The sequence below is a fragment of the Nomascus leucogenys genome, chromosome 18, assembly GCF_006542625.1.
Source record: "Nomascus leucogenys isolate Asia chromosome 18, Asia_NLE_v1, whole genome shotgun sequence".
In the NCBI taxonomy this organism is placed as follows: domain Eukaryota; kingdom Metazoa; phylum Chordata; class Mammalia; order Primates; family Hylobatidae; genus Nomascus; species Nomascus leucogenys.
Genome location: NC_044398.1, coordinates 76,360,797 through 76,373,482, shown reverse-complemented (window position 1 = coordinate 76,373,482; position 12,686 = coordinate 76,360,797). Strand labels below are relative to the sequence as shown.

Here is a 12,686-nt window from a genome sequence, read left to right as displayed (position 1 = left end):
AAAATAGGCAGAGTACACAGACAATTCGCAGAAAAAGAAATACAAATGGCTTTCAAATGTACGAAGTGGTCACTTCTCTCATAATTAAAGAGTGCAAACTGCTGCCAACTCTTATAGAGGATAATTAGGAAGTATCGCTCAAAAATTACAAACATGCTTATTATCTAACTTGACAATGCCATTTCTTGAGATTTTTCCTACACACATTCACACTAAAAACAACTTAAGTCCAAAGCTATTCATTACAGCATTACATAATTTATGGTAAGAAAATTCAAAAAACCCCTTCTACTGTAGCCTAGTTAAATTACCAACGTACGGCCATACGATGGAAGCCTATGCAATTATAAAAAGGAATTGAAGAAGCTCTCTCTGACCTAGTAAGTTAAGTGACAAAAAGACTTCCTGGTAGTTAAATGACAAAACCAAGTGCACAACAGTGTGGATTTTGTGTTGCTTTTTGTATTAGAAAAAAATGATACATTCTCATCTTGCTATCTGTATATGAAACCGGAATCATATACAAAAAAAACCTCATGAAGTCAGGGACAGTGTAGATGGGCATGAGTGGAAATTAAGACTTCCTGATATATAACTTTTATTTTTAATTTCTGAATGATGCATATGTATTATTCATTCAAAATATAAAGTTTAAAAAATAAAGAGAGAAATTTAAAATTTCAAAAAATATTTATTGCTTTCTCCTGTTTAGTTTTAGCACAAGCTTCCAACCTACCTCCTGGGGGACGGAGATCTAGATGATTTCCTTTTTATGGTTTTTGATGTTCTTGGCGATCTGGAAGAACTCCTGCTCCTCCTCCTACGCCTTTCCCTGAAAGCCAAAAACACATCCTTTTTAAAAACAGCAACTGAAATAAACGGCAATTCAAATATACAAAACCAAAGGGTCCTTGATATTCTCATATGAACAGTATTCTTTAGAGGCCAGTTTAAACTTATGTCCTTTATGAGCATGTTCAATTACCTAACTTTAGAGTGGGTCAAATTATGAACCATAAATTTTACAGACTGATGAAAACATCATCTAAGACTTCATATTAGGAGGGGTAGACCTCCTCCTTTTCACCTCATTTATTTGAACAATTTCTTCAGTAGAAAAAATATTAATAGTGTTTCTGCTTCTCTCAAGTTAAGTATGTTTTCTCAGCAGCTAAAACATGTTTTGCTTCTCAAATCCTTTGTCATGTATCTAGCTCCTTGCTGCCCCACTGTGGAGCCCCACTGTGGATTATAACAAAGTAACAGGCCCTTTTCAAGAACTGAAACATAAATTGCCTCGTAAAATGTGAACTTTCTATACCCAATTATTAACAACGTCTACTTTAAAAAGCATTTACATTACTATCATTTTAGAGAGAAATTGCTTTTCCCCCCAACCTCCTATCATTTCATTATTGTTGTTCTATTAATTTAAAATTTAGTGTACAAGTTGCTTAGATTTAAGCAAAATAGTTACAATCTGAGATGTACATGACAGGAATAATTATAAAATAGATTACATTTTCATTATTAAAAACCATTTTGCTTATCAGATTAGCAAATGATACATATTCTAAACTACTTCAACTCAGAAACAATGAACTTCACTAGGTCTATAATTTAAGGGATATGGTATGAGGACATACCCAGTGATCTATCTCACAAGTTCTGATAATCAGTGACCACATAGCTGAAAAACCAAATCCTCTGGAATTCATGTTATCCTTACCATCTCAGGAAATTGATTCTAAGAGACTAATAAAATATTTTAAGTTTTCCATTTCTAAAATAAAAAATGCTCACACGGTACATATAATATATATTAAAATACGAAGCTCAAGAACTCTGAGAACACAACTCAATTCTACCTCTACCTAAGACTCTCTCCTCCATTACCCACTTTTATTCCCAAGACACTCCAAAACTACACTTCTAATGTGGAAATTAGATACATTATTTCATTACATCAATGACATTCTCTTAACAGCTCAGCCTAAGAACCAAAAATACTTTTTTCAAAGCATGTGAATGTCAGCGTATTCCAGACCTTAAGATTACACAAAATGGCTCTGCCTCGATCAGTGTAATTCTTTTACTTATTTGCTCAGAAAGTACTATGTACAAGTGGATGTCTAATACCTACTAGCTGATGATAATGAGAGGAAAGTCTCCATAGATAGCAATCTAGACAATTACTTGAGAAAGAAATTGTATTAACAACTAAAGTTGCTGAGATTTAGACTTAAATTTGAGTTATACACCTTACCCAGCTACACAACCAGGATATTACTTAACCTAATCTGTTTGTTCAACTGAAAAATAAAGACAATTAATAATTCAAGTCTTCTGAGGTTGTTGAGGATTTAGGATAAAATCTGTAATGTACAAAGCAGAGTGTGACACAGAGTAGGTGCTCAATAAATATTGTTTTCTACTTCCCTTTCTTGGTATCACCTTTAATGACAGTAACTTTTAAGCATTAAAAACTTCTTTAATATCATTTTCTTTAAAAGTATAAATTAGGAGACAATGTTAGAAATAAAAATATTAACTATTTTTTGAACAGTTAAAATATTTTCCATTTAGTAAATAAATCAGAACATCTGAAAAGCAGAAAAATGCTAAAAGACAAGAAATTGTAACTCTTGGCTGGGTGCAGTGGCTCATGTCTGTAATTCCAACACTCTGGGAGGCTGAGGTGCATGGATCACCTGAGGTCAGGAGTTTGAGACCAGCCTGGCCAACATGGTGAAACCCCATCTCTACTAAAATACAAAAATTAGTTGAGTGTGGTGGCACATGCCTGTAATCCCCGCTACTCGGGAAGCTAAGGCAGGAGAATCGCTTGAACCCAGGAGGCAGAGGTTGCAGTGAGCAGATATTGCGCCACTGCATTCTAGCCCAGGTGACAAAGTGACACTCTGTCTAAAAAAAAAAAAATTCAAAGAAATAAATTGTAACTCTTTACCAAGCTCTTCTGAAAGCATGAAACATTCCAAATTGCTGCCTTTATGAACTAATGTTAGTCATCTTTTATTCTCAAGGCCCCAGTTGTTATTGAAGAATATATTTGAGCCAGGTGCAGTGACTCACGCCTGTAATCCCAGCACTTTGGGAGGCCAAGGAGGGCAGATCACTTGAGACCGCGAGTTCAAGATCAACCTGGCCAACATGGTGAAACTCAATCTCTAGTAAAAATACAAAAATTAGCCAGGAATGGTGGTGCACACCTGTAATCCCAGCTACTTAGGAGGCTGAGGTACAAGAATCACTTGAACCGGGGAGGGGGAGGTTGCAGTGAGTCGAGATCATGACACTGCACTCCAGCCTGGGCGACAGAGCAAGACTCTGTCTCAAAAAACATAAACATATATATTTAGGAATGAATGTGAACTCTTGAACTTTCCTCTACATCAAACAACTTAAAATAGCCCGAGAAAAATTAAACATTCCCATGTCATCGAAAAAAGTAAATTCGTTATTAAAAAGGAACTAAAATAGTATTTGGTGCTGTGAAAGGTAATGTCTAAACAATCACGGAAACATAAAGGCATGTGTGACACAGAATCAATAAAATCACTTTGCAGTAAAGGTGTATCCGATACCCACAGCAAAGGAGGTTACATTAATTCTTCAATTTGTGGTTCAATGTGCTGAAATCCGGCAGTGATCTGTTTATTTTGAGCCTTGTTTTAACATATACTACTGCTTTCAACTTTATGCTTCTGAGGCAGTTTTTAAAAGTAAGTACAAGTACTAGTTAGAGAATTCTCAAACTTAATCTCTAAAATAAAGGAAAAGGGCTACTATACTTCTCATACAGAGCGTCAGCTTCCTCATGTTTTAAAACAGTGATGATAATAATCTTCTCCCAGGCCTGTTATGAGAATTAAATAAGATGAGACATGAAAAAGTCTGCTGACATCATGTCTGGCATATAGTAAAGTGCACAATAAATGTCTACGATTATCTTTTATTATCTAGTCAAAGGCTGGTATTAAAAATAAACTACTAAAGCACAAGTTTTAAAAATGGGAAACATATATTCCTTTACCTCAAATTATTTTCTATTAAAAAACCATCTTAAAAAATCTTCAAAAAATTTGCTAATATATATAATATTTTTAAGATAGTGTACTACAAGTTACTTCCATTTATAGTCATGGTATCATCTGAAGTAAAGGATGTGGGTTTAGATAATCTCAAATCTCAAAGTTGTTCTCATTGTACAGCTGTTACTATGGCAACTTGCTGCCACCTGGTGGTAGTAAACCTATTAATAAACTGAAATCACAGTCCTAAGGAAAAACTAACCCTTAAAACTGACAAAATAAAACATAACCAAAATTTAAATGTTATGCACTTAACAAAATAAGGATAAAAATTAACTCAGGTGACAAAGAGGGCTAACACTGCAACTTCAGCAATCATTTTACATATTAAAATTAATCACACCATTCAAAAAAAGTTCAGGAAAAAGCCTAAGAGGCAAATTCTTAATGTGCTTTTTAAAAAAAGTACCTTTTCCTGCCATCCCACCCTCTAAGAAAATAACAATTATTATTATTCTATTAATATAGTGGTTACAAAGAATAGCTAAAACTTTTCAAATAATGTTGCCCAGTATCATCTCTTTCCCCACTCTGCTAGAGAAATGTTTACTCTGAAATGAGAAGAAAATGTTCCTATATTACTTTACAGGTTCCACTTGCGTACAATAACCTTTTCTCCCTCCGTAAATTTTGTTTCCAATTGTCATCAGCAAATCCCTTTGTAAAAATTTTAAGCATTATCAAACCTGCTGGAACTACGAGATCTTCGCGATGCATTGTAACTCCTGGGTGGTGTTCTGGATTTCTTATCCTTCTTTCTTTTTTCATCTATCTCTTTGGATCTGTCTTTTTCTCGTTCCTTTTCTTTGTCCTGTTCCTTTTCCTTCTCTTTGTCTCGATCCTTTTCATGCTCTTTTTCCCGTTCTCTCTCTCTGTCCTTTTCCTTGTCTTTTTCCCGGTCCTTTTCCCGTTCCTTGTCCCGGTCTTTATCTTTGTTTTTACCCCGTTCCTTTTCTTTTTCACGTTCCTTTTCCCTCTCTCTCTCCTTTTCCCTGTCTTTCTCTTTCACTCTTTCCTTTTCCTTGATCTTTTCTCGAGTGTCTTTTCTCTTGTCCCTTTAAAAACAAAAATAAATAAATTCATAACTAAAATAATTCTACCTCCTCTAAAAAGACCTCTCTGTCTCTTCAACAATTACCAACACAAGACAATTTATAGTAGCTACAGACATTTACATATACATTTTTATATAGCTCAGGTGTACAAGAAGCTGCTAAACAAAGCTATTCACATTACACAAGCTGAATTGAGTAGTTTGGAAACCTCATGAGTCACACTGACATCAGATTCATATCAATGGCAATCAATATTAATCCTAGATTACTAAAACAATAAAAAGGGTTTAATTTCTCTCATTAAAAACCTAAACCACAACAGATTTTTAACAAATGAAGCCAATTAAAATATTATCCCTTAGCACTAATAGAACTCTGAGGGAAAAAAAAATTATTGTTAATTTCTCTAAAACTCACCGTGAACGCGAACGACTCCTTGACTTCCGTCTCTCCCTTGATTTAGAGCGTTTTTTATGTGGGCTTTTAGATCTACGTCTGTCTTTCTGTCTTGAACGTGATCTATTATGGGATCTACTCCTAAAGAAAAACAAATTGTTAGAATATCAAAACTTATTCTTAGAATTTCAACTTTTAAGAATTTACGATCTTTCAAACAAGAAAATTTTAAATCTGTCCTAACAGTATTTAACGATATTTTAAAATTTTCTCTTAAATAATACTTTAGTTACATAATCTGAAACACATTTATTGAAAACTTTACTGGATTATTTCATCGTCTAGAACAGAGAAAGAAACAAAGAATTTAACAGTTATTTCGTATATTTTCAGATGTGGTTTTTGCTAGTCATTTTATGCCTCAAATCAGTATAGAAGATTTTTCCCTGTTGACTTGTATGTAATCTGGTCATAACACATCATGACAGGGAGTAGTGGTTACATGGTTGAGTAGTTCCTGTGAATGTGTGCTGTCTGTCATAACAAACAAAAAGAATATATAAAAGGAAGCACAGTCCTAATGACAGCGCTACTGTGACAGGAAAATAAAAATCATTACTCATAAGTTAAAACTAGATATAATCAAATATTGGATTTGCAATGCCTTGATTTTATAGCTGTTTAATCATAGCTACCAGTTGAGTATCGCTGATGTGAAATGCTTGGAACCAAAAGTGTTTTGAATTTCACATTTTTGGAGATTTTGGAATATTTGCATTCTATATATACACACATATAAAACAGGTAGAGCATCCCAAACACACAACTGAAAAATCCAAATGCTCCAGTGAGCATTTCCTTTGAGTATCATGAAAGCGTTCAAAAAGTTTTGAAGCCTTTTGGATTTCAGATTTTCAAATTTATGAGTCTCAACCTGTACGAAAAGAAACCTTTAATTGCAGGAAACATTTAATTGCAGGAAAAGTAACTGTTATTCCAATATGGACTAGGCCCCCTTTCTCACTGAAAAATTTTTTTGAGAATGTGATTTTTTCATAATGAGGTATCCTAACTACTTATTAAATTGTAACAAAACAGATGTACACAACTTAAATAGCAAAGTGATTAGACTCAACAGCTTTGGAGTCTGACAATCTGGCTCTGAAAGTCAGCTCTGCCACACAGTACCTGTGAGAACTCTGGCTAGTCACTTAACCTCTCCAAGCCTGAGTTTCTTCCTCTATAAAGTGGAGTAGGAATCATACCTGCATCTCTTAGGGCTGTCATGAGGATTACAACTGATGACGTATGTAAAACTGCGTAGTATTCTCTAGCACAAAGTAAATGTTTAAAACTCTTAACTCTCAATGTCATCATCATTAAAAGTTAACATAAATGTAAACTTTATATCTTTATGTACGTATTCCAAGGAAGCTGAATGAACTTCTATAAGTATCCTTTATACAGCTAAAACTCATCTTGATAGTCATGTTTTAATAAATTTAGAACAATTATCAGTAAAAGAAATATCATTGGGCCGGGCACAGTGGCTCACACCTGTAATCCCAGCACTTTGGGAGGCCAAGGCAGGTGGATCACTTGAGGTCAGGATTTCAAGATCAGCCTTGCCAAACACAGTGAAACCCGTCTCCACTAAAAATACAAAAATTAGCTGTGCATGGTGGCATACACCTGTAGTCCCAGTTACTCAGGAAGCTGAGGTGGGAGAATCAATTGAACCCAGGGGGCAGAGGTTGCAGTGAGCCGAGATCGCACCACTGCACTCCAGCCTGAGCAACAGAGCGAGATTCCATCTCAAAAAAAGAAAAGAAAAAAAAAAAAAAAGACCATGCTTTGTGGTATGCTTTGAAACTAGAAAAACCTCCAAATAATCCTCATTAATAACAAAATCTTTTTGTTTTTAAACACATTTTTCAGTTAGTCAAAATGCTGATTGAAATACTAATCAACATTACAAATCAAAATTTCAATAGCTAATTTCCATTTAAACTATTCATCTACTATTTGGCTTTAAAAATAATACACAATTGTCTTCATTCCATATATATTTTTTTAGCCTCATTTGGTTCAACATACCACATTATTTTTTATTTTTTTCCAAAGACCCTAGATAAGAAATCACATTATCATGTTTTTAATACAAGAAGATAATTCATAGCTTGCTGAAATCTTTATCACTAGTACTTAAGAGCCATGAAAGTTAAGGAGTACATGTTAAGACAAAACTGCAAAACTGAGAACATTATTAGTCCATTTATAGATATCCACATAGGGTAATCTTTTAAAGTGCCTTTGCTTCTACACACTTAATAAAAAGTCTTACTATAAGATTTCCGTTTTAAGTTGTCCTTGCTAAAAATGTAACTCTTTTGTTTTCCTCAAAGCAATGCTTTCCAACCTTAAGCAAAACTTACTTTTAAAAATTAAGTATAACTCTCATAAATAAGTTAATAATAAAAAGCACCGATCACTTGGATTCCAACCTTACCCTGCAGCTGAGATGTCAAAAGACAGTGACTAAGAGTAATTATTACATTTTAACTGTGACGTTAAATATTTTTGTCTACTAAAACTACCCACTAGTAGTTTTCTGATTAAGAATGCTAAAAGTAGTCAAGAGCAGATCTAATCTAACTAAGGATTTATCATTAGCTCTCATTTTTAATGAGAAATTGTATTACGCTGAATAATGCAAAATCTTATTTTTAAACTGTTAAAAAAACAGCAACTTACCATTATGCTGCATCAAAGTTCATTTGTAAATCAGTTGTTTTCCATTAAAATATTATAAAATGTCTTATAGTTCCTGTGCTAATCTATAAAGGTTACTTAAAATTATAAAAATTATAGTACTATCCATCTTTTCTATGTTTCAATAAATAAAACAGGCATCAAAACTTGGACAAAATGGAAACATACCTCCCTAGTCCTAGCCAAGGTCACAGTGACAAGAAACCCCTTCCTCTCTCTAACCATAAGAAGGGGAAGGAACAGGGAAAGGCTGTGGGGGAGGGTGGGGAGGTAGGAAGCATGGCTCTAGAAGCATTTGAAAATGGTGAAAAAGTAGAAGGTGGGCCTTTAAGTTAAAGGGTTCCTGCAACCCACGCTCATGCTAAGTCTAATAGGTCAGGGTGAGATTCAAAGATATCAACTCCCACCAGCAGAGGAGGAAATATCAAGAAAGGCCTATCATCCCCGTCCTGGTTTCTGGGGGATAGTGGGATCCTTCCAGGTCAGAATCTTTAAGTTAAATGTTTTTAGGTAAGGAATTTTTTTTTTCTCATTTAAAGATAACTCATTCTCTCTTTTGCATTTGTTCATGAACTTAAGGCTACATGTTTCCACATGCATGCACAAAAACAGAATATGCTGACAAAAATATGTATGTATGTATATATGCCAGTTAAGAACATGTATACCACGCCTGTAATCCCAGCATTTTTGGAGGCCAAGGCGGGAGGATCGCTTGAGCTCAGGAGTTCAAGACGAACCTGGGCAGTATGATAAAACCCCGTTTCTACAAAAAATACAAAATTAGCCAGGCGTGGTGGTGCGTATCTGTGGCTCAGCTACTCGAGAAGCTGAAGGGGGAGGATCACTTGTGCCTGCGCGGTGGAGGCTGCAGTGAGCCGAGATCAAGCTACTGCACTCCAGCCTGGGCAACAGACTGAAACTGCCATCTCGAAAAAAAAAAGGAACATATATACATTATTTCTAATGCTACGTAGACATTTTGTGTACATTTGTACAGATAGATCTACATAAAGCACACAAAACTTCACTTAGATCATCAAAGAAACAACAATTTTATTCATCAAGTTTTGGCTTGTTCCAGTCTTGGACATTAGCTCTCTCTTACAATCAACACAATACGAGATTCAGGTCATCAGTCTTCCTCAGAAAAGAAGTTGTAATATTACTCTTCGGCCCAATTCTATTATTTCCTTGATCTCCTTTACCCTCACCACATCCTGTCAACATATAGAAATATCCACAGTCTAGTACCACTGCAGCTTCTGTTCCACTATCGTTTCCTGATTCTGGCCTCTACTGCACTGCCTTATTCTTGTAAGTGAAACAACCTCCTTCACTTGGTTCTGAAAGTGTCTTACTGTAAGTCCTTGGATAAAGGCAGTAAAACCATACTCCAAAGGAGATTTTGCAAACGAAGAATAGACAAGTATACACTAGTGTATCTGGTGTATACTTGTTTACTAGAATCTAAGAAAGAACATCCTATTTTTCCTCATTCTTTGAATCTCCTTGACCAACACACACACACATAAAAAAACAAAGTAAACTGAGCCTGCTGGTAAAAACAATGTAAAACAAACTGGTTCCTTTTCCCTCCCCCAAATCCTTTCTCCTTCTTTAAAACCCCAACATACACAGATACACTCTTCCCTCCCTGCTCTCTCAAGGCATACATATGAGTACGTATGTACACGTAACATGCAATTAGGATCCACTATACATACTTTCACATTTCAACAACAGCCCCCTCCGTACCTTAAAAAAGACAACAAAATTTGTAACTTTAGTAATGATCTTTAGGGTACTTCCAATTAGGATGGTATTGCCAAGTTTGCATTTTAAGGTCCCCTTTATACCAAAGACAAAGAAATGACAGATAAAGAAAATCAAAAGGACAAAGCTATGATCAAAAATAAGATAAACAGAGCTTAAGCAAAGTACTACAACTGAAGCTGAAACTGCAAGTTACTCCTGTGTTTCAGGTCCAAAAGTGGGCAGAGGAGGCTCTTATCACCAGCAATACCAAGGACTCAAAGTGTTCCTTTGGATACGTGGTACTGAAAATAGGGAATTGTGTAAAAGATCTGGGGTGGTGCTCCCCAGACTTGGAATAGACTGGGAAAACAAAACAAAAAAGCTGCAACTTGAGCAATTATTTTCAGTATGGTCACTAAGTATGTTCCCTTTTCTCAATATGAAGAACGAAAACAGCTTTTGTCACTTCTATATAAAGACTAGTTTACTCTTAGAAAAATCTGGAATAGAGTATCTTTAGACACAAAACTAACTTCTAAAAACAAAGATAAGTTCAAATATTTAAAAATTAAGTATCATTAGACAAAATTTCATTCTCTACAGTATTACAACTAGAACAATATTTAATGGTAACCACACTTCAGGTGTACACTACTAAAATTTCTAACTTCTGATATTCTGACGAAAACTCATAAAATCTTAATATTTTAAATACAAAACTAAAATAAAATTTAAATAAGACAGCAGAAATTCTCACCTGTGTTTTGATTGTGATCTTTTCCTTCTAGAATGGGATTTTGAGCTAGACCTGGATTTTGAGCGAGTATGGGAACGAGATCGACCGCCTTTTCTTTCATTGCTCTTTCCAGACTCTGGGAGGAAAAAATCACTTTGCAGTGTAAGCTCAGAACAATTAAAGATCCCAGTTAATAATCAGGCACAAGTGGAATGTACCACATATAGTGCAAGGGGCCTACTCTCTGTACATCCTCCTCCTTCAGAAACATCCAAGAAAGTCATTGCATAAACTCGTTGAGTGCAGCCACCCTGCAGCAGTACATATAAACCAGATGATTATAAACAGCTGTTCGTAATATTTTGTTGCTGCCGTAACGTACGATTATAACATGTCTGTAATTCCTGTGACAGTGATTTTAAGTCCTTTCTCCACCTATTCAGCTAGAATTGAAGCTTAAATTCTGAGTGTTGATTTAGAAAATCTGCTCAAATGTAAACCAGCTAGATGTTTTTAGAATGGGTTTTTAAATTATTTTCATTAGCAACACAAAAGCTTGAATAGGTGTTCCTTTACCTTACTAAAATACAGTATCTGTATTTTTTTCTAAATCACAGGCTCTCTTTTCTATTTTTAAAATTAAAATGTTGAGGAAAAGTAAACCTGCTGAGCAGTAACGTTTTAAATATATTTACTGTTTTTAGCCTTGCAATAACATTTTTGCTTTCAACAAATCACTTCTAAGCACTGATTTTGCTATGAAAATACAGAGCTGATTGGCTCAGACTAAAGTGCCTCAATTCAGTATCACAGAAAAAGATAAAATATGGGCTAAGTTGTTCTTTGACATGAGTATGCTACTTACTATTTCTTGAGTTTCAGTCTTCTTGTTTGTAAAATGAAGTGACTGAACAAGATGATTTCTAAAATTCCTTCCAGTTCTAAGATTCTATGATCTTTAAACTATGACCTATGTAACAACGTTATGGACTTACCTGGTTCAATAGCTGCTGAGATAAATGACTGAGCTTCTCGTACTCGCTTCATTACTTCTTCTAACTCCTTAGCTGCAGCCTGAGGTGTCATCTCAGGGGGTTTTACTATTGCATTGTTGGAGTGATTTATTCTAAATTAAAAATATTAGCATATCACAAATACACACCACATTTTATAAAACATGAAACAAACATTTATATGATACACAAATTTATAAACGTGAGGACATCTCAGAAGCACATAAGAATGATATACAGAATAACCAAAAGCAACCTCAAAACTATGATTAATCTCTCATCCTCACTTCCTATCATTCCTTGCTAATACAACCAAAAGCAGGGAGAAAAGAAAAATTGAACCCTAGCTAACTTAATTCAAACAGACTAGATTAAGTGCTTTTCCATAGCTTAGAATTAAAATAAATTAAAATGCTGATACCAATATGAAAATGAATCATTTCTATTTTCAGATCAAAAGATCTTACTGATATCCTGTACACTCTAGAACGGAAAGCTACCTGTATATCATATTATGTACACCATTTTAACCAACGCTGAACCATGGCTGAGTTAGACATAGCTTTGAATGTGCAAGGCATCTAATAAAACTCTTCCTCTACTAGGTAAGAGTGACTTCTCTGATACACATGAATGGATATTACGTGTCTTGCTTTACCCCTTCCACACTGAGAAGACAAGTACCCACTAAAAACTTATCCTTAACAGAAAAATACTGATCAAATTGTACAACTAAAGCAATCTATGAAATTCAAGCAAAACTATATTTGCCTCAACAATCTGCATGATATAGAATTTCTGGTCCGGAGTATCTCGAAGGCCATTATCAATGTTTTACAAACAA

The 12,686-nt window shown here is 34.8% G+C and overlaps 1 protein-coding gene across 7 annotated transcripts in view; it reads right to left on the bottom strand.

The window, feature by feature from the left end:
* The window catches only part of SREK1 (splicing regulatory glutamic acid and lysine rich protein 1), a 39,304-nt gene that overhangs the window by 7,779 nt on the left and 18,839 nt on the right, over window positions 1–12,686 (bottom strand). For all 7 annotated transcript variants that reach the window (XM_003266002.4, XM_030798139.1, XM_004091226.3 and 4 more), the window contains 5 exons: window positions 11,825–11,955; window positions 10,851–10,965; window positions 5,585–5,704; window positions 4,799–5,167; window positions 737–832 (listed from right to left, as the gene is read on the bottom strand). In XM_003266002.4, the coding sequence (XP_003266050.1) occupies window positions 737–832; window positions 4,799–5,167; window positions 5,585–5,704; window positions 10,851–10,965; window positions 11,825–11,955 (831 nt within the window). The remainder of the gene's footprint in view (window positions 1–736; window positions 833–4,798; window positions 5,168–5,584; window positions 5,705–10,850; window positions 10,966–11,824; window positions 11,956–12,686) is intronic.